At 52.0% G+C, this 21,540-nt stretch overlaps 7 protein-coding genes across 7 annotated transcripts; 4 read left to right on the top strand and 3 right to left on the bottom strand.

Moving 5' to 3' along the window:
• Nucleotides 1-901: 901 nt before the first annotated feature.
• On the top strand, nt 902-2,431 carry Z517_01200 (uncharacterized protein; the record flags this gene model as incomplete). The annotated part of the gene is made up of 4 exons (XM_013434162.1): nt 902-929; nt 978-1,351; nt 1,462-1,638; nt 1,697-2,431. The coding sequence occupies 4 exons, from the start codon at nt 902-904 to the stop codon at nt 2,429-2,431; spliced, it is 1,314 nt and encodes a 437-aa protein (XP_013289616.1).
• Nucleotides 2,432-2,876: 445 nt separating this feature from the next.
• Nucleotides 2,877-7,055, bottom strand: Z517_01199 (uncharacterized protein; the record flags this gene model as incomplete). Its single annotated transcript, XM_013434161.1, has 1 exon — nt 2,877-7,055. One exon carries the CDS (start codon nt 7,053-7,055, stop codon nt 2,877-2,879), a length of 4,179 nt encoding a protein of 1,392 aa, XP_013289615.1.
• Nucleotides 7,056-7,644: 589 nt separating this feature from the next.
• Nucleotides 7,645-9,528, top strand: Z517_01198 (uncharacterized protein; the record flags this gene model as incomplete). The annotated part of the gene is made up of 2 exons (XM_013434160.1): nt 7,645-7,789; nt 7,847-9,528. The coding sequence occupies 2 exons, from the start codon at nt 7,645-7,647 to the stop codon at nt 9,526-9,528; spliced, it is 1,827 nt and encodes a 608-aa protein (XP_013289614.1).
• Nucleotides 9,529-11,064: 1,536 nt separating this feature from the next.
• On the top strand, nt 11,065-12,037 carry Z517_01197 (ADP,ATP carrier protein; the record flags this gene model as incomplete). The annotated part of the gene is made up of 3 exons (XM_013434159.1): nt 11,065-11,354; nt 11,412-11,739; nt 11,798-12,037. 3 exons carry the CDS (start codon nt 11,065-11,067, stop codon nt 12,035-12,037), a joined length of 858 nt encoding a protein of 285 aa, XP_013289613.1.
• Nucleotides 12,038-13,108: 1,071 nt separating this feature from the next.
• On the bottom strand, nt 13,109-13,990 carry Z517_01196 (uncharacterized protein; the record flags this gene model as incomplete). Its single annotated transcript, XM_013434158.1, has 1 exon — nt 13,109-13,990. The coding sequence occupies one exon, from the start codon at nt 13,988-13,990 to the stop codon at nt 13,109-13,111; it is 882 nt and encodes a 293-aa protein (XP_013289612.1).
• A 1,541-nt stretch (nt 13,991-15,531) lies between these two features.
• On the top strand, nt 15,532-18,793 carry Z517_01195 (uncharacterized protein; the record flags this gene model as incomplete). The annotated part of the gene is made up of 6 exons (XM_013434157.1): nt 15,532-15,684; nt 15,739-15,789; nt 15,838-15,978; nt 16,029-16,076; nt 16,126-16,143; nt 16,196-18,793. 6 exons carry the CDS (start codon nt 15,532-15,534, stop codon nt 18,791-18,793), a joined length of 3,009 nt encoding a protein of 1,002 aa, XP_013289611.1.
• A 945-nt stretch (nt 18,794-19,738) lies between these two features.
• Z517_01194 (uncharacterized protein) lies at nt 19,739-20,227 on the bottom strand (the record flags this gene model as incomplete). The annotated part of the gene is made up of 1 exon (XM_013434156.1): nt 19,739-20,227. One exon carries the CDS (start codon nt 20,225-20,227, stop codon nt 19,739-19,741), a length of 489 nt encoding a protein of 162 aa, XP_013289610.1.
• Between the last annotated feature and the right edge of the window lie 1,313 nt (nt 20,228-21,540).

The following is a 21,540-nucleotide window of genomic DNA, read 5'->3' as shown; positions in this document are numbered from 1 at the left end:
GCAGCTCGAAAAGATTACCGCACATGGTCTAGCGCTGCACGAATGCTTCATCTCGCTCAAATCGGTGGCTCCGGACTTCCAACCTTCGGAAATCAGCCGGGCGACTTCAACTGGCTCAAATGGCTGTTCTGTCTGACCAGCCTGCTTTGCGCGAACCACAAGTGGTTCCGCGCATTCAATCGTTGAACCTCGTCTGACAGATGCCTACCATTTCCACCTTACAAGCTTTTCGCCTAATCGGCTCCGTGCCACCGAGACTCCAATATTGCCCTGAGTGGGTTAAGGGCTTTGACCCTATTAACTGCTGTTCTTTTGTTGCTGCCTGCAAAAAGGGCCACTTCCACAGGCACGATTCATTGACCTTCGAGCAATAATGGACTCCGCTGAGCATGCGAGTAAAGTATACGCTTTGGGTGCATTTTGCGATGTGGCCATGGATAAAACCGTGTTCCTGGTCAGGTCGGGCGAAGTTGGCTGTGGTCAGAAGTCTTTTCGAGGTGTGAATAAGAAAAATTGTCTCTACGCTGTTTCCTTGTCCTCATCCTCGGCATGCCGAACGTGGGGAGACCAAGTCGGGATTGCCATCTGTGCCGACAGAGGCGGGTGAAAGTGAGTGTTGATTCGAATATGCCTTCCTGGACCTGCATTAATAAATCACCCACAGTGTGATTTGGCCCAACCGGAATGCAACAGGTGTACACGTTTGGGGAGAAGCTGTCCAGGATATCGGGACGAGTTTGACCTCGTGTTCCGCGTCCAAAGCCCTAGTTCATTCGCTCAGTCTGCGAACCGAGACCGCCGACGCAAGAGGATCAGTCCGCCATGCAGTTCCGGTCCCAAGAAGTCATCCTCGCATCGCCCAAACCACGAGGGGCCTGGGGATCGGCGTGAAAAGGACAATATGCCGCCTATGGAGATACTCGACCCAGGTGATATCAGCAACCTGTACAACTTTAGTTGAAAGCTAACATGTGTAGATGTCGTGGTTTTCTCTGGTTGGTATCTCTTTCCGACGCGCCAGTTGGCAGAATGCTGGGACAGTCATGCCTATACGCTAGCGTTCAGCAATATCATCGGTCCTCAGAGACATAGCGCCACATCGGAGTTGGTCGACATCAATTTCCTGTCCGGCATGGTGTCTGAAGCAGGGCAAGACTCTTCCATCGTACTGGCCTGTCGTGCCATTGGCCATGCTTTCCTCACCCGCAACATAGACACGCCTGAGACACGATCCAAGCGAGCGGCGACATATGGACAGGCCTTGAAAGCGACAAATATGGCTCTCGAGCATCCAGTACTACAGACGCAAGACGAAACGCTGGCGTCTGTGTGGCTGCTGAGTCTTTACGAGGTAAGAACCGCCTCTTGTTCGTAGCTCTTGGGAATCCCCGCCAGCAGGTGTCAAGAGTCAAGTGATTATTGAAGCAATAGAAAAGACGGGCGCTGACCATATCGCATCAGCTCATTGTGTCACCAGGTCAAGGCCGTCAACCTCTTGACAAGTCTCCACAGAGCCACGGCATCGGTTCCTGGATTGTCCATACCCAAGGAATGATGAGTTTGCTGCGGTTGCGAGGCACTTCGCATTTTAATACGCCCCTGGCACGGGATTTGTTCTGGCTGATTTACTATGCAATCGTGAGTGCTCGGTCCGGTTGACCATCCCATGGTCGCACATTGCTGATAGAAACATTAGCAAGTCAGATGCTTCATCACCGACATGGCCAGCCCTTCTGAATCTTCGAGCTGGTTTCGGGAGCTGAAAAAGTGGTTGAATGAAGACGAACGGCACACCTATCGTCTCTGTGTATATGGCCATCATGCGTCCACTCTCTGTGCGACCATCCAACAAACCATCACTCAATGGACAGCAAGTTCCCGCAGTGCAGCAATGGCAGTAATCGCGGAGGTCGAGGGCTTTGAGAGGGAAACGCAGCACTTGTGGCAGGCCTTCTATGACAGTCCGGGATCTGAAACTGTTGCTGACTCTGGTTTGAACACTGGGCTACTATGGTGGCGCACGTATCTCCATACCTTTCGGTTGCAGCTCCATCTGACTCTGTTGGAGCTTTGGGACAAGATGCGAACCGAGAAGCTCGAAGAGACAAGGACCTTGCAGGATGAATTTCAGCGTAGGGTTGAGGTTGTCCAAGGTGCAGCAGATGAAATCCTCGCGTGTCTCCCCCTACTGCTTTCAACGGATGGTCCTTCAGGCGCCTCTCCAAGACTAACAACAAGATTTTGGAGGGACGGAGTCCGCCTACTTTGGCCCTTGCGGCTCGTGGCACTGGGCGACGCGACCAGGGACGACCAGAAGAGGCTGGCCTGCGCGACACTTCAACAGATTAGAGACGAGGTGGGAATCAACCCGCCAGGAGCATTTCCTCTGCCCGTCTTAGCCGAGTTGGCCACAAGAGAGACCCAAGTGTAGTAGCATACCCAAGATATTCGAAAGAAGGCAGTGACGTTCCCTACCATTCCTACGCCGCGGTTGAAACCTCGAGATCTTCGTTGGTGTAGCATCATGCGACGTAGAGAATCCAAGGCATGTCATGGTACGCAGAGCGCCGGTTTAAGGCGTGCCAGGCCACGACTGTGGCTGATGCTTGTGACGATCGTTTGGCGAATCTCGAGAATAGTTCCGGAAAAGGGAATCAGCACGAACCAATGACCTCCTGCCTCCTTAACGGAGATCAGTTGTCGTTCTCGGGCCCGAGTATCATGCATATCGCTGGACAATCGGTTGCTGTACTCATCGGCCTCCTCGTAGTTATCGGCCGCCTACTATGGTCTTCAGTGCCAGACTTCTGCTTCAAAGGGCCAGGAGCGTGGGTTGCTCTCAAACTCCAATTTCCATTATCAGTATATCGTACAAATCAGGCTGTCCGCATCCTCATGTATTCATCACCGCAGCTGGTGCAGTATTCGTTATACCAGCCTTTGAGGTCATTCTCAGCGTCCGTGTAGTTCTGCTCCAGGTCATTCAATACCAGTCCCTCCACGACCTGACATCGACGATGCTCATCCACAACCCACTGTTCCCAGGCCGCCTGCACGATTTGTTTCTCAATGCTGTTGACGACACGCACGGCCACAAGAAGATCGTGCCGTTGAGTGCCCAGTCGTTGACGTGTTTGCTGCACTGTCGCGGCTGGAGTCTGGCTCAGCCCTGCTTGAAAGTACTCCGGGTCATTTTCATCATAGAAGACACGGTAGCAAGCGCTGGAGTCCCGTGCTGGCAGATTCGCTTCTCGGCTGAGAATGTCGTCCAAGTCACTGATGTACACCGCCCTGCTCATAACAGTGTTCGGCGAGATACCAAGGCGAGCCATGAAGTTTCCAGCTCTGCGTTCATGCCACCAGTCAAGCGAGTCCCGATAGGCATGCCAACCATTGTACAGTGCCGAAAGAACAAGGGCCACCAATACGAGTTTGTTAGTAGAGATCATCTTCATGGCCCATCTCAAGATACTCAGCAACGACTGCAGTAGAGTTCCCAAGGCGCTCTCCAGCGTAGAGGCAGTGCTTTGGGCCAATAGTCCAGTCATGGTCCGGGAAACAGGCTGTCTCCTCAGTTCAATGTTGAGCGCTGACGCCTCCACTAGAAGTTGGGTGGTTTCGGTCGAGTGGCCAACTTGGCCGAAGATCTGAATTGCCTTTTTGGTGCGACTGTGGAGGCCGAGCTTGCGAACTTGATCCGCCACCAAATCCGCGAGATCCTGAGAATCGAGTTCAAGATCATACAGCGCCTGTCGCTCAACCACTCCTCCCAGCATCCAGGCGGTGCGCAGCCATTCTATCTTGACAAAAACTGCGAGTTTACATCTGGCTTTTGCAACGTGAGTGATGACAATCTTGCTAACGAGGCGATGGTTGTGTTGGTAGGGGAGATGCCATGGGGTTCGCTTGTCTGTAATGACATAGCACAAGTGGTCACTATTGACATCGATCGTCTGGTAGTCATTAACTCGTGTAAAAGATTCTTGACCCAGCATGTTTTTGGTGGGAATGTCGAAAGCGAACTCTCGTCGAAGCCGTCCTTCTCCAACGTTCAACCACGGCCCTTGGGTCACATTTTTCGCGCGCCTCTCATGTTGAAGCAATTGCCACAAAGCGCTTTTATCTCCAAACATGACATGGAATAATGCCTTGGCGCTGATGTCAAACTCCTTCTCCACGGCTAGTCGTAGATTTCCTGGGGGGGTATAAATCACCGGTTGAGCGGGCAATTTGAACTTCGATTCCCTCCGGCCTAGTTGAGTGTGATGTAAAGCACGGTCAACTCGCAGTGGGCCTCGTATTTCAGTCCCGATAGTTGACGCTCTACCACGATATCGGGGCCCACCCGTATCAACAGGCGTGTTTGGGGACACATCTTCCCAGCTTTCCAGACTGGGGCTCCTGTCAGGGCTCTCGGTCTCCATTTTGATCAGAGCCTTCATTAGCCCCTCCAAGTCGAGAGGCTCGTCGGAAGCACTATTTCTTATCAAAAAGTTCAAGCGCCTTTGCAGAAGTCTCAACGGCTCGAGAAATGTTTTGATTGTGATGCGTCGGTTAGCGGCGTCGCTTGCGGCATCCTTGAGATGCAGGAAGATAAAGTCACAGTCTCGTCCGGGAGCAGCAGTGGCCTCGTCAATGGATCCAAGAGGCACACACGACGTCAGGACCAAGCCTAGGTGGTTGCTGTAGAAGTAGATGTCCCTGGAAGTCACGTAGACTCGGCCGGGGAATTCTTGTTGCTCACCTGGGTTCCAGGTCGCCCTAAACACCATGACTAGTCTGTCGTCGCGTTTCACATTTGGAAACAGAAGGCGGAACTGTGCGTCCTGAGACTTGAGCTGCAAAGGATAATAGTTGGGGAAGTCAGGCACGAGTAGGTCGGTATTGAAGTGTCTCGCAGTATCTCGATCCACACTTATAGTGCTCCTGTGCTGTTTTTTACTTGGCGAGGGAGTTCTGCTTCGAGTGCCTCCCGTTTGTGGCACACTTAAGTCAAGGTGTGGAATACTATTTTGGAGGGAAACAGCCGGCCGAGTAGGCGTAGCGGATGCTTTTGGAAGAGAAAATGATGGTTGAAGCGTCGGGGTCCGCTGCGCTAGGAGTTTGACTTCGGCCTTATCATTCGGGCCAGTCCGTTCAAGTCGGTTCAAAAAGGCTGTACAGGACGTCCCCCAGGTGTTGACCACAAGCCCCGTAGGAAGTCCAGTCTTGTCCGGGGCAGGACTCAGACCACGCTCTCCGGTAATGATCACTGCCGACTTGCTCAGGTTGGTAGGAGATGGTACCGCAGCCAACGTCGAAGGTGCAAGACTGCTGGCAGGCATGTCTCGAAGGGCCAAAGTAAATGCACTTCGTGGCCTAGAGAACTCGCCGTCGGCATTTTGGAGCAACGGAGTACTTCCACCGATAGGCATAGGACCATGAGTGGCGGCAATCAAGCCTGCAATACCAACGGGGAGATTTGGTGTCGATGGGCTGGCGGACACCTGGGTTGGAGCTGGACTCTTTCTGTGTAAATCGAGCTTAGAAATGATGCGAGAGGCAGTATCACGATGGCCGCCTTCATCAAAGGCTGTTGACCTCCTAGGTAAGTCCATACTGCTCTCACGTCCATGTTCGGTCCCTGGAATCGGCAAGGTGTGGGTCTTTTCCAGCGCGGCGATATCCTCTCCAACAGCACCCGGCTCCGTCGACCCAAGGATGAAAGTACCAAATTCGGGAATTGGTGGCGCGCTTATTGCAAATGCGGCACCAGCTTGAATATTCCCAGTACCAGAAGTGAAGCCGCGGATTCCATCACCATCATCCACCGCCCTAGATTTGGCAATGTGAAAGGCGTCAATCCACTCCACAAGCTCTGACTGGGTTTCTGCTTGAAGGAGGATCGTATTCTTGTTGGTCTTAAGCTCGAAACAGAAGCGACGTTCTTCTGCCGGGGCGGGGCGCACATTGCATAGTAGAACACCAATTCGCTCACTCTCCTCAACACCTCCTGCTCTCGTGCCTTGCAGCAGCCAGCCGAAGACTCCATTGCGAACGAATGCCCACCTCTTTACCCAGACAGTTCGCGTTGGTTTCCCACTGTAGGTTCGGAGGAACAGCCAGCCTTGCTTCTCACCGGTTTGGGAGGTGGGCTTTTTGGGTGAGCGTTGAAGGGTTGAAGTGCTGGCGCTATGGCCATGACCAGCAAATGGAGGAACAGTTGACAAAGTGTAATCCTCCAACTCTCGTGAAGGCCGGGTTTCAAGCTCGGCGGCATCCTCCAGCTGTTTCTTCGCCATCATGAGCTCTCTGCGGAATGTTTTTTCATTGGCCTCCAATTCCGAGAGCCAGCCCTTAATCCTCTGCATCTCCTCAGCGCTCCGTTGGAACGTCGCGGCTGTATTGTCGCGCGAGAGCCGCATCTCACGCCATTGCTCAAAGAAGACCTTGACCAGGAGTTTATCCAGAGCAAATCGAAACTGTGGTGCCATACTGGAGAAGTCCATGATCGCCTTGATGTAGAGCTTGCGGGCTTCATGCAATTGAAAGGCTTCCTCTCTGAGCGATGAAGGTTCTTTCGATTTGCCCAACCCAGCATATTTTCCTTGCAGATGTTCAAAGGTTTTCTGAGTAGCCTCTACCGTTCGGCGCGCATCTTTGAAAGCCCGCAGGTCATTCTGGAGGAATTGCCTTATGGGATCAACAACCATGGTAGATAATCTCTTGACCACTGCTATCATGCTCATCCAATAGTCTTTGGCGCCTTCGGCGAACTTTTTCATAGCCAGGATGCTGTAGTCATGATCCAGCATTGACTCGGAGATGTTCACGGGCAGAACGGCGTGGGCTATGAAGTTGTTGAGGACATTTTCTAGGGTCAGGGCTTCGGAAACGAGTCTCGTGGAGGCTTTGGCATAGTCGTCGAGCCATTTCTCAAGGAGATCGACTTGCTCTCCATAGTGAACAACGGTGGCGCGGGCGGTGGGCGAATCGATCGCAGCTTCCTTCAAACCGACAGGAATCAGATTGATCAGTCTTCCGACGTCATCGACGGGCGGCGGTGCCTGCGCCATTTTGGACGTGCAGAGGCGCGGAACTTATGGTGGAAGAATCAGGAGTTGGATTGAATCATGTATGGGCCTTCATTTCTGCAGAAGCGATCCTGACGGAGACCGGCCTGGAGGATAGCGAGCCAACGAAGGAGGCGAGTACCGTGTAAGGCAGAGTAAGTTGATTCAGGAAGATCGTGCGGTGAATAATGTTGCTAGAGAAGTGGTAGCAGTAGGGTACGTAGGCTGGTAGGTAATCGATACAATCGCGTCTCCAAGAAACCAAAGTCGCGAACCCTGCATACGGTATACTCACTCGTACATGATGTGGAGGTCGAGGTACCTACTCCGGATCTTACTATCTCGCAGGCGCCTGCGTAAGCATCCGCCACACCAATTACTACAGATGTAGTACCTGATGGGTACCAACACTGCAACGGTCCCCAAGCCACTCGGTGTACCTGCCTAATACCCGTCTGTTTCTCCTCCATCCAGGCTTATCTGGGTCTGGGCATGCGGAGAAATTTTTGAGAATTGAAAGGCCAATCCGACAAAATTCGCCCAGGACAGAAGAACAGTTTCCGTCTTTCTGAGCATATGTATCTTACAAACTATGGCTCGTGAATTGCTTAGTAGCGACTCCTCGTCCGACAGCGAGGATGGTGGTGCCGATGTCCCACCAAGCGGCGAACTCAAGGTCAATGAGGCGTATGCGCGCCGATTTGAGCACAACAAGAAACGAGAGGAACTACAGAGATGTATGGACCTTTCTCCCTCCTAGTGATGAGAACATGTTGAACTGATCTTTTGTATAGTAGAGGAGAAGCTGGGCAAATCCTCCAGCTCACGAAAGCGTAAGCGAGGTGAAGCCGAATCTCTCTCCAGTGACGACGAAAGTTCTGCCTCGGACGATGACTCGACCAGCGAGTCCGAAGATGAAGGGGAGCTGGCCACAGAAGCCCTTGATTCGGAGATCATGGCAACCCTCAACGCAATTCGTTCGAAAGATCCCCGTGTTTATGACAAAAACGTCACGTTTTACACCGATATTAACGACGAGGGCGATGCAACTACGAAGACCAGAAAGGAGAAGCCGATGCACCTTCAAGATTACCACAGGCAGACCTTACTGAATGGTGGTGTCCAGCCGGAAGAAGAAGATCCTGTCCCTCTGACTTACAACCAAGAGCAAGAGCAGCTAAAGAAGTCCATCATTGGAGAGATCAACGCTGCCGCAGAGCACGAGGATGACGGGGACGAAGAAGACGAACATCAGTTTCTCAGCGCGAAGAGAAGGGAAAAGCTACCTAGATCTGAGGTTGCTTTGGACGTGGAAAGCGCGGAAAAGGATCCTGAAACTTTCTTGTCAAACTTCATGGCCTCTCGGGCTTGGGCGGCTCCGGATCCTTCTAATCTGCACCCTTTCGAGTCGGACGACGATGAAGAAGACAAGAGAGCAGATGAGTTTGAAGAGGCATACAATCTGCGATTCGAGGACCCTGAGAAATCAAATGAGACTCTGCGCTCTCATGCGCGAGACTTGGCTGCCAAATACTCTGTTCGGAGACAAGAGGCGAATCCGCGACAAAAGAAGCGAGAAGCAGAGAAGGCGAAGAAAGAAGCTGAAAAGCAGCAGCGAAAGGAAGAAAAAGCCCGTCTTCGCAAGTTAAAAATTGAAGAGCTTGAAGAGAAGGTGCGCAGAATCAAGCGGGCTGCCGGTATCAAGACTCAGGACTTGCGGCCAGAGGATTGGGCGCACTTGGTTGACGACGATTGGGATGACACCAAATGGGAGGAGATGATGCAGAAACGGTTTGGCGATGAATACTACGCAGAGGAAGACCTCCCGAGCGACGACGACACGGGTGGAAAAAAGCGGAAACCTCGAAAGCCCAAATTTGACGACGACCTGGACATCAAGGACATAGTGCCTGATTTCGAAGAAAACGATAAAGCGGACTTCAGTCTGACTGATGAAGAACCTCTTCCAAAGAAGGCGAAGAAAGTCAAGCGGTCTGTGGAAGAGAGCAAGCGGGACACAAAGAAAGAACGACGGATCATTGAGCAACTAGTGGCTGATCAACTTCAATTGGAGCTCGACGCATCCTTGCCCAACAAGAAGACTGGTGGATTCACATACCGTGAGACATCTCCCAAGAGCTTTGGTCTTACTGCAAGAGATATATTGCTAGCCGATGACAAGAAATTGAATGAGTTTGTCGGGCTCAAGAAACTGGCATCATTCCGCGATCCAGAGAAGAAGCGCAAGGACCTGAAGAATCTGGGGAAGAAAGCACGGTTGAGGAAGTGGCGGTTGGACACCTTTGGCAACGAGGAAGGATTGCAGGCAAGCAATTTGATTCCTGCGCAGCCTGAGGCCAGTCAAGACAGGGATGAAGGAGATGAAGCTGCAGTAGACATCAGGACAGAGGGAGCCAAGAAAAAGAAGAGAAGGAGGAACAAGAAGTCGAAGACAGAAGTCGATACTGTTGCTTGATTATTGTGGAGGTGTATACCAAGTATGGAGCCTTTTGAACTCCTGGACCTCGGAAGGAAAAGGGGAAGCAAACTTAGGTCAGGGTGAGCGACGCCCCCTCAGCCTTGCCACCATTTCTTGTGATGGATGTACTCGGTAGATCAGGTTCACATGCCCTTAGTGGGACCCCTCATGTTTCGGTATTCGATGTCCTCAATGTTTCCCATGACCGACATAGGTGTGTTCAGTACCTCCTTTTTCAGGCAGGGAGCGTGTTCAAAAGGATTACAAAACCCTCCACTCGTATTCGTACCTGTTAAAGAGCCTCATGCGGCCCGGTTAAGGTTCTCTGGAGATCTCTGGAGAAGCTGTGGATCGATGAGGGAGCAAGACTGCTTTCCGGAAAAATGGGCGGAAGAATGGGCGATATTTGGAGAAAATAACTACTTTGGTTGAGTGCGATGGTCTTGTAGGCAACCGAAGGAGCCGTCCAGTGGCTGATCAGAGCCTGACACCATCCCCCGGGCAAGCGCGATAGGGGCCACGGGCGAGCCGGTTGCTGTGCAGAGAGTGATCTTTTTTTCCCTCAGCGGAGACAAAATTTTGATTGCGGACGATAATTGCCCGGGGCGGACAGTGCTGAGATTTCGCTGGTCGCTCGGGAAAAGTGCACACAAGCACCTCGCATTGACGGTTGTGCTGAGGGAGATCCGGGCCTTACCATATTAGGTTTAGCACGAGTCGAGCTCCCAATCCCTTTGAAAAATACCTGTCCGCTTCTAAACTTCCTCCATCTTTCTTTTTCGCATCTTCGCATCTTTTTCTTGCGTCCACCCATCACTGCCCTTCCTTCTCTCCTCTCAATCATAGTCCTTAGTTCTTCATAACCACCGTCAAGATGGCCAAAGGGTTAGTTCACACTCTATCCGCTGTCGATTCGTGCTGTTCTGCGGCAGTTATCGTTACCGAGCTGCCTCCTTGAGCTGCACGGACTGCCTCCGAGCACACTTCCAGCCGAACTTGTGCATACTGATGCTGACTCCTGCCATCTAGAGAAGTGGACCAAGGGTCCAAGACGATATGGGGCATGCCCGGTAAGACCTCACTGTCGTTGATGTCGACGTCCAGGACTCGACGAGCTCCGGGCCTCGCCTCGACGATTCGATCATCAGAAGCCGCGGTCAATCGGAACTAACTCTGGACCCTAGGTTTCGTCGTCGACTTTTTGATGGGTGGTGTCTCTGCCGCTGTCTCGGTGAGTAACTCTCCAGTTCCGGTAGACAGTGAATGTGAACCGTGAAGCTGACAAAATTTGCTAGAAAACTGCCGCTGCTCCCATTGAGCGTGTCAAGCTCTTGATCCAGAATCAGGTATGTGTACCTGCTCCATCCCATCGAACACATCTGCATGAGGCATACGAAACCCTCTACTATGCCCAACAGATCCCCCGGACAATATGCCCAGAAAAATTCTCTTATCAATAACCGTTGATATGATGACCACACTCAAATTGACCATACCGAGCATAACCACTTACACCATGACGTATAGGATGAAATGCTTAAAGCCGGTCGTCTTGACCGCAAATACACCGGTATCGTCGACTGCTTCAGCAGAACCATGAAGAGCGAGGGTGTTATGGCTCTGTGGAGAGGTAACACTGCCAACGTTATCCGATACTTCCCTACCCAGGCGCTCAACTTCGCCTTCCGTGATACCTACAAGTCGATGTTCGCCTTCAAGAAGGAGCGCGATGGATACTGGAAGTGGATGGCCGGTAACTTGGCCTCGGGTGGTGCTGCTGGTGCCACTTCCCTCCTCTTCGTCTACTCCCTCGATTATGCTCGGTATGTCTCACACTCCATACAAACACCCTTTCAGTATGCTGATACAGATATTCACAGTACCCGTCTTGCCAACGATGCCAAGTCTGCTTCCAAGGGTGGTGAGCGTCAATTCAACGGTCTCGTCGATGTCTACCGCAAGACCCTGGCTTCCGATGGTATTGCCGGTCTTTACCGTGGTTTCGGTCCTTCGGTCCTTGGTATAATCGTCTACCGTGGTCTGTACTTCGGCATGTACGACTCTATCAAGCCTGTTCTCTTGGTCGGTCCTCTTGAGGGTAACTTCTTGGCCTCTTTCTTGCTCGGCTGGGGTGTCACCACTGGTGCCGGTATCGCTTCCTACCCTCTTGATACCATCCGTCGTCGCATGATGATGACGTCCGGCGAGGTAAGTTTACCACCGGTTACAACTGCAGGATCCGCACTTCTCTAACCACATAACACAGGCTGTCAAATACAAGAGCTCTTTCGATGCTGCCCAGAAGATCATGGCTGCTGAGGGTGTCCGGTCCTTCTTCAAGGGTGCTGGTGCCAACATTCTCCGTGGTGTCGCTGGTGCCGGTGTGCTCTCCATCTACGACCGTATGTTTCAACCCGCTCTCATCGATGCATCTCTTGTGCTAACAAATTTTGCAGAGGTCCAACTTCTCATGTTCGGCAAGAAGTTCAAGGGCGGTTCTGGCTAAGCGCCTCGTCACTTTACTGCGACTATCCGACAAGCGACTGTTCCAATCGCACAAAATGGTGTAGTTGAGGTGCAATGGGGGTAATGGCGCGCCTTCAGTTGGAAGGTTCAAAAGGTGGTGCGAGACTGTACGATGATACGGTGAGGTTGGTTGCAGGTGCTGGGGTGCGGCGACCAAGTCGAGGAAGATGAAACACATTTTGCAAATAGAGACGACACAAACGGGGATTGACGAGGGGAAATGGCCACGTTGAAACTCGTTGGGGGTTTTGTTCACAATATGCAATGGGGTTTCTTGCTTTACAACATCCTTTCGTTTCTTTCACTCCGGTCTGCAATTGTACTTTACTGCCTCGACTTGTGCTTTCAAGCATCTCACTTTGCTCCCTCCTGCAGTCTCTGAACCTTTACTTTTCGCTGTGGCCCTCCATTGTCTGAGTACACTCTCTCGCCTCGGAAGATTTTTGTGGCTGACTGTAACTGCGTTCGTTGGTCCGCTTAGTAGCGACATCAACGAACTGCCATCGCAGTACTAAGTCGCATCCGTCTATCTCGTACCCGCCCCCCAATGACTAGGGAATCCCTTGCAGGAAGATCTGAAAGTAGTCTTCACCCTTTTTTTTTCAACCCTTTTAGTCCCAGACCGCATTTTTGCTCAGCAGATATCCATATTGGTACTGGGTTGATAGATAGGTACGTCTACTGGTACATTAGCCCTCCGCCAATCCTTATCCTTATTCTACGGAGTAGCGGACGAACGGCTTCGCCAACTCAAGTCCCAAGCATTCCCAACAAACAGCAAGATATTGTTGCCCTTTCGACGATCCCAGTACCACCAAGTCCATGCATTTTGTTCGTAAGAGAGTGAAAAAAGTGTCTTTCATTGGGTAAATCATCCAGCTTACATGCCCCTGTGCCGCTGACCGGATTGATAACCTTTTCCCTGCTTTCTTGCCTTGTCCTTCCATGAACCGTTTACCCCTTCATCGTTAAACACACAACTCTTGTCTCGAAACAAAAAGAAAGCATTGCTCCCGCCTCCGCCAGTGTATGTACCACTAGGGTCTGAATCTCAAATATCATCTTCGCCATTGATATGCTTCCATATCTGCCTTTCCGTCGCACTCAGTCTTTTGCCCGCGGCCCTTGCCCACAACATGGCCGTCTTCACGACCGTGCCGTTCGAGTCGCTATCTTCCGAGCCATAACCGCCCCATTCTCCGTCCAATATGCCACCTCTTTTCGAGTATGATAGTGGGGAAAGGGTGGCGCGGTAGTCGTTCTCTTGGCACGATTCGACGGGTTTGTCGTCAAAGGAGCTATGATGGTCTTGTTGATACCCTGGCGGGTGGGAGAGATCCTGAGGCTGCGAGAAGTTGTAGCTGGGACTTGTGGTGGTGGAAGTTACGCCTGCAGCTGGGATGGAACGGGTCGGCGTGTATGGCATGTAGGCGGTGGACGACGGGGATTGAATGGGCATTGGGCGGGAGTGTGTGGGAGTTTGTGCTTGTACAGGGACAACCATCTGACGCTGTGGGGATGCGTGTGGTGACAACCCTGGTTGATACCGTGGGATTTCGAGGGGCTGTGGAGGAAGGGGTACGGTGGAGTGTGGTGAAGGACTTGTAAAAGGTAAGGGCACTGCACCTGGCTGCGGTGGTGGAGGGCTGAACTCGGATGTGGTTATCGTGTTGGTTGAAGTGGGTGTCGCTTCATATCTATTGTTGTAACTGCTGGCTAACGTGTTGGTTGGTTGCGGGACTGCCGGTGCTCTAGGTTGCGCAGGCTGCTGTGAGAATAAGGGACCGCTGGAACGGCTTGTGGAAGTTGGCTGGCACTCATCGTCTAAAGGCGTATACTGAGCAGCGGCAGTGCTGGGCGTCAGTACACCGAGAGGATGCGACGGGAGGTTGGTGTTTATGGGCGAGGCAGAATGGACTGGTATGGGGGCCATGTTCAATGGGGCAGCACGCGAGCTGCTGGGATGTACTCTTCTGTTCCTAGAGTTGAGGGGGTGAAGCGTGTCTTGTCTTTCGAGGCAAGAGAATGAATGAGATGTGGCAGCAGAAAATAGTAAAGAAGTGACAAAGTAAACTAATATACTCTTTCTCGTCTTTTGTGAGTGAGATGGTTGACAGGCTGCGCGTTTGTGCTCGAGTGTTCAAGGGATAAATTCGCAAAGGGCTGGCGTCATCGAAGGCACGAACGAGCGGGTTGGAACGGTCAGCGGCCACTCCCTTGGATCTCAAATACCAACATCACCAATGCGAAGAAGAGTCCCACCACGTAGAGAGATAGAGACAGCCTTGATGAGACGGAATCGAATAAAAGGTCTTTATCGAGTATATGCGCATAAGGCTAGTTGATACCTGCCTGGTGGTAACAAAGTGCAGACAGTTCTTTGATGCCAACTCGAATACGGGTATCTTCCTCTTTACGCGACAACAACGCTTCTGTTTGCGGCAATTGTACACAGAGGCATGACCCTTAACAAGTCCAAATGCAGAACTGTGGTGACACAAAGAATGCGCCACGGGGGCGAGCGAGCGACGCGGCGAGCGGGAAGCGCGCCAAGCCGGTATGATCTATGCCAAGGCCCTGCTCTGAGGCCCGCTCTGATTGGCCGTCGGCACACTGCACGAAATAATGCATCCCGGAAAAACTTCTATACTAGTGCAATCATTTGATCCATCATGATGGTCGGGCACATGCAAAGAGTTCAGCACAATTTCCTGAGCAAGAGCTGATTACTCTGCGCGCATCTCTACGACGGCTCTCTAATTTCACTCCAATTTGTGACTGTGATCTATTCCGAAGATCCCTTTCAACGAGGCACCAAGCATCTCCTGCAACCATCTGACAGTGTCACAACTGCTCTCCGAAGCACCGCGTGCTTGATTCGTGTCTCTTGATTCGCTCATTCGGCCAGGCGCATCTCAACTCGGTTGTTGCACCCTCTTCCCCAACTGGTCCCTCTGCTATTTCACGAACACACGGTCTTGTGAGCCCTAAACCATCGTTGGACCCGAGCCTGACGTCCGGGCCACCTTGGTACCGAAAATTTCAACATTGGGAGCAAAGCTCGCATCAAACACACATCCTGCTCACAGAAAGAACTTTCCACCATTCAAGCCTCGCCTTGAACGGCATTCTCCCACCGCTTCTCGCTCACCCAATGTCACATATACCGCTTCTTCGACCATCGCAGAGTGGTCCTTCTGTCCGCTAACACACCTGGAAAAGTGTCGCGCATCGCGGGGCCCCCAAAAGAGCCTTGTCAGGGCCGACTCTATTCGTTATAGTGTCATTTGAGTCAATCTCTTTTATACCCTCGCACCACCAAACATGTAACGTTCTCTTTGATTCCTCTCATACCCTGGCACTAATCCAATCAGGAAATTCGGCAAGCAGATCCAACGCCAGCAGTTGGATCTTCCTGAATATGCGGCCAGTTTCCTCAACTACAAGGCCCTCAAAAGGGTGTGACAAGACTTTATGTATTCGTTAAGAGAAGACTCTGCTCACCATGTCATTCAGCTCATCAAACAACTCAGTGCTACTCCTACCATTAGCGCCCAAGGAGGTCCCACTACCCTCGACGCACAGGCCGCACTTAGAGCGAATAAAGAGGTTTTCTTCTTCCGACTGGTGGGCGCCTCATCATCTTCCGCACTTCCCGCCATTCTCTGATACAAGTTGTAGGAACGTGAGATAGAAAAGGTCAACGTCTTTTATCTCCAGAAAGAGGCAGAGGTATAGAAATTTACATATTGACGAAGTTGGCCTCTAACCCCGGTCTAGTTTTCTCTTCGTCTGAAAACGTTGCTTGACAAGAAGAGGGTCATCCAAGCAAGAATAGCAGCCAGCTCCAGACTCTCTGCTAGTTTCGCAACGTTAGTCGAGGGATTTCAACAGTTCGACAATGATCTCAACAAACTTCAAGTAAGAAGGGTGCGTTCTAGACAAGGACTCTGGTAGCTGACGCGTCGCAGCAATTTGTCGAAGTCAACGAAACCGCAATTTCAAAGATTCTGAAAAAGGTCTGGTTGGCCTACCACTTATTTTGAATTAGGGACTGATCTTTTGTAGTGGGACAAAACGTCGAAGGTGGACTACTGTCTATACCCGTGCCTCTGGGGTGAGCTGACACCAGTGACAGTCAAGAACGAAAGAGATCTATCTCCAACGTGCCGTCGAAATCCAACCTTGTTTTAATCGCGATGTACTTCGGGACCTCGCAGACCGAGCGACAACGGCGAGGCTTGATTTGGAGGCATGGGCAGAGGGTGAAAATATTCAGTACGAAGTATCGAGACAACAAGATCGCATGATAGGACAACGTGTGGGCACGGAAGAGAGTGATATCGACATTCAGATTCTTCAAGCCTCTGCCGCCAGTAATATTGGCGCCCTTCGAGAATGGTTTGCCAGACTGGGCAACTCCCCGGATGCACGCGAGCGTTTCACCAGAATATTCCTTGCGACAATCTCTGAAGCACCTGACGATTCTTTGAACCTATTCCTAAACTCGGGCCTGGTCGATATCCACGCCGAAGACGACATCAACGAACGAAACTGTTTACACGAAGCTGCAATTTATGGCAAAGAGGTTGTGTTGGATTATGCTCTCAGTCATGGAATTGACCTCACCCGTCTGGATGTGTATGGGAGGGTACCACTGCACTATGCATGCTTAAGAGGACGCCTTGCTATGGTTGAAAAATTGCTGGCAGCAGGACCAAACACCATCGACATGAAAGACCACGACAACTTTACACCGTTGATCCATAGCATTGTGCGACACCGGGTCGAGTGTGTTCGCCTTCTCCTCGCGAACAACGCAAGGATTGATCCGCAGTCCGATGCAGATCACATTCCCCTGAACTTGGCCTGTCAACATGGATCAATTGAAGTTGCCGCCTTACTGTTGGAAAGAAACGCAAAACTTCTTCCCGATGCAGAGGGTCTTTTCCCCCAACATCTTGTGGCTCGCTCCAGTCAAAAAGCCGATCTCCTCTTGCTCCTCCGTCAGCACGGGGCGGACTTGAATCAGCGTGATAAGTTGTACCAGTGGACGCCACTATTCCATGCCGCAAGCGAGGGTCGAGTTGAATGCCTGCGAGCACTGCTCGAAAACGGTGCTGACCCTGAGGCTCTGGACGAAAAGGGCCTGACAGCCATGTATTACGCCACATGGGAAGGCCACCTGGAATGTATGGAACTTCTTTGGCGGCAAAGCAGTCACCATCGCGCCGAACGCAGATCTTCCACCCTGTTAGGACCTGTTGTCCCACCCCATAACCAGATGCTAGCAATGGAGATCACGCCCGAGGAACCCACAGGAGCTGAGGGCGACGGAATTCCTGACTTATCCCTGCCGCCACCGATCATACCGTTGCGGCGCTACGGACACAACTTCCTCGACACGAAAACATTCATTGCCCTCAACTTCGACCGGACGTCGAAAGCCATACAATTTTTCAATGAAGCGAGGTACCCTGCGGCCCGCCTAACCATTTCCTCGAAAACCTCTGACCTCATTCCTCGCAATCTAATGCTGCCTATACAAGAGGACGCCAGGTCCGTGTACTTTCAGGTGGATAATCTCAGCACCTTCTCTGTGGATTTCGAGATCTACCCGACGTTTGGATCGAAAGTGATAGCCAAGTCGGTCGCCCTTCCGGATGTGTTTCGCGCCATCGCAAGCAGCGCTGGCACGTGCTGTCTTCCACTGTTTGACCCAAGGCTCCGGTCGGTGGGACAGATACAGTTCGATTTCCAGGTCATCAAACCGTACCAGGGTACGCCGTTGGAGATTACACAATTTGCACCGTATTGGAAGGCCACAAGCGCTTTAGACGATCACAGCGGATTAGTTACGGGATCGAGCCTTTCTGGGGACTACCTCAGACTAACGATACAGCTCACCCGGGACGGTGTTCCTGTGAGCTACCCGTCTTATTTTGTGACCTACAACAACCTCGACGTCTCGCTCTGTCAGCTCAAATATGAGACACTGATGAAACTTGGCATGAAAGGCCGTCTTTTCAACAATGATGGAACACCGACCCTGGACAGCATGGATATCATCGAGTGGCGAGACCGACTGTCTGGCTCCGTCTTTGCGCTTCGAGAGATCCTGATGGCGGTACCCTCACACATCAACCTCAATCTGCATATTCTGTATCCGACAAGCCATGAAGATTTCTCGCTGGGAGTGTACTCGAATATTGACATCAACACCTTCGCTGACGCGATTCTGACCGAAGTGTTCGATCACGCAAGGGCCTTGCGCGCACAGGCTCCGGACCTGACTCGTTCCATTGTGTTCTCCTCTTTCAACAGCAACATCTGCACTGCCTTGAACTGGAAGCAGCCCAACTTCCCCGTCCTACTCTGCAATGATCTGGGTAGTTCGCCAAACGCCTACCATTCATCTTCAAATCTCATCGAAACTGCTTCGCAACGAGGGACGTCGATCAAAGAGTCGGCACGCTTGGCACAACTGAACAACTTTATGGGATTGACTTGCTCGGCACGGATTTTGCAGATGGTGCCTGCTTTGACGGAAACTCTCAAGCAAGCAGGACTGGTGCTTGTTTCCGATGCGTCGGCGGACAATGACAGTGGAGGCCATCAGCAATCGCACTCACACGAGCAAGCGCAGAGCTCGACCTTTTCGATGTTACCGGATGGCGTCAACGGTATTATGAAGGCGAACGGCATTTTACGATTCAACGAGACAGTGGACATGTAGAAGAAACTTCTTCCCCCCCCCCCCGAAAGGGGGCTCGAGGAAGATGCTTGGCATATGTCCAGCGATTGATGACCTGTCAACGAAATCCACACAGGGGACACGGACCCTGATTCAACGGGGTGAAGGAAAAGACCACAGAAATTTTTGAGGGGGTGGGCGGACCTTTGAAGTGGTTTGCATTTTCCAGCCGGAGCGTAAATTAACAAGTAGGGATGATTCATTCATGGTCGTCGCCATGTAGGCCAAACAGGAACGGGAACAGGAACAGCAAATAGACAATTGTGCCACACAGAATGCAGAATGCGGAATGCAGAAGAGGGAGAGAAGTTCATCCGCAGGTCTATAAACGTGCGTAAAGGTTGTACAATGTAACCCAGCCAGCAGTGCAGTGCAGTGCGGTCACCTCGGTCGCAACACCTCTCTGCTGGTAGATGTTATGGGTAATTGTTCAATATCAGCCCGAGGACAAAGCTGGCCACCAACCCAAGTATACACTTATACAGAGCTATAGTCATGATATATACATACATGATCCTCGCGGAGTATATCAACGTCACGGGTTCTCTAGGCATGATCAAAGTTCCCTCAATTTCCTGCCGCAGAGCACACCGAATGACCTGAAGTATATTCGATGCGATCTGAGGATAGAAGTGGGAGAAAAGAAAGTGATCGAGTTATGTAGCAGGCTCGTTGGAGGAAAGGGAATGACTGGGAGGGAGTAGAGATGTTTACTTTTCGGCTGCTCGAACACTATAGACAATACAATAACTAGAGACTACTAGGTTTGAAGGAATTGGGGTGAAGTGACCACCTGTTGCCATATCTCCTCTTTTTGGCCTCTCTCGTTTCCATGTGATACTGAGTCACGATAGATCTTTGTGGTCCCCCTAGCTCTCCTGCCGCCCAGTAGTCCCTGGTAGACAGATACCTAGCCGAAGGGACCGACTACAACTGCACCAACCCGACACCGATACCAACCCAAATGCCCGCGCCAGCAGCGAACGCGGCACCCCATCCGGCACCACGCAGGCGCCAGATCTGGTAGACGTCGACGGCGCAGAGGACCATGCCGGCCAGGATCACGGTGCCCATCTCGGGCAGCTTGGCGTCGGCGCCGAGCTTGGCCAGCGCGAGGCCGATGCTCAGGTCGCGCGCGCCCAGCAGGGCCATGGACGTGGTCACGGCCGCGGCGTGGTTGGCCACGTCGGCGTTGGCGTGCTCGGCCGGCGAAGTGCGGCTCTTGGTCGGGTTGGCGTTGGTGCCTGGCGGGGCGGTCGAGGGTGATCCGCTCAGCGACGACGACGACGAGTGCGGGTACAGCCCGAACGTCTTGCCCGCGGCCACGGGGAAGGTGATGGCGAAGCTGCCCAGGCCGATGTACGTCGCTGCCACGGACAGGCCGAGCACGCGCCACGTCGAGGGGGAGAAGTCCATTATTGTTCGGTTGGCTAGGTGATAATCAAGTCGAGGGGGTTCAGCAGCTATGTTGAGCTGAGGGGTGGTCGGGTTGCTGGGAATTGTGGCTGCAACGGCTGATTCGAATATGTAGCAGTATACGGGCGGTATGTAGGTAATGGTGCAAGGGTTGTATCACAGTGATGCTGCTACCGGCGAAAAATCGGGCCTGTTCTGGTCTGGATGGAAACGAATAGATCGGTGTCGACGTCCTTGATCGATTGCGAGAGAAACCCTGTGGACAACTTCTTCAGTAGTGTGTTTGATGATGAAGGAGGAGGATGAGGGAGCTGCGAATTGACTTTCTGGGATAATTCTTCCGCGAGCCATGGTCTACGTCAGTGAATGGGGAGGTCATCTTGTACAAACGTGGTAGGTGCATAATTCTTTGGGACTCTGGTCCAATACGAATACGGAGTTGGAGACGGAGACGGAGGATATACATTCCGCTCATACTTCCAACATCATACCTCGTACATACTAGTATACTGCCTAGAGAAGTGACTCGGAGCCAATGTAGATAATTACCGAACATGATTCAAGGTTCAACCCGACTTGTTCCTTTGTCAGACTCTCCGTGCCCCGTGGCCCCCTCACCTGTCAGCAAACTGCTCTTCTCTCCGTCTGTTGTCTGCGTGCATTGTTGTCGGAAGGTGTCAAGCACCCATTGAAATACTCGTGGCAGCAGAACTCAACCTTGCAGCCTCGTCTTCTGCCGCTGACCATGTCTCTCCACTACCACTTTTCCAGCCGACTCCGCATCCTCGACTTCTTCCAGCCGGAGAGATTTTGATATAAATATATAGCTCCGTTCCCCCGTGGCGCAGAATACATCTGCTGCGTCATCATCATCATCATCTTCTTCGATGCCCGAAAACATGTGTATTTCTGTATTCGCGGCAAAAACACGTCCAGCCTTAACCAGGCAGTCGTGGTGCGGTGTTGTGTCGAGTGTATCTGTTCTGGCCTCAAGAAGTCAGAGGTATCCGCGTCGGGTTCAAGGTCTTTCTGCAGAAATGTGTCCTTTTGGGACCGTGGACCCAGCGCCTGGGACTCTAACTCGGTCTCTGGAAGTGATGTTCCGTGAGTGCAGAAGGTTCGTGGTGTTGACTGTGGGAAGCATGAAAACCCGGGACTGGTCCAAGGTAAAGCCGAGCCTCTGAGCGATAACGAAGCTGTTGCAATATAATCAAGAGTGATCGTTGGTGGTGAGCCTTGTGCCATGAAGGCAATCTCAGCTGGTGTTGTGTCGTGGCGCAGGCCCAACAAGCGCAGGATATGGCTGAGAGGGG

Source organism: Fonsecaea pedrosoi (assembly GCF_000835455.1).
Source record: "Fonsecaea pedrosoi CBS 271.37 unplaced genomic scaffold supercont1.1, whole genome shotgun sequence".
NCBI lineage: Eukaryota > Fungi > Ascomycota > Eurotiomycetes > Chaetothyriales > Herpotrichiellaceae > Fonsecaea > Fonsecaea pedrosoi.
Note: the sequence above shows the minus strand (reverse complement) of the source record. Positions and strands in the feature narration are given on the sequence as shown.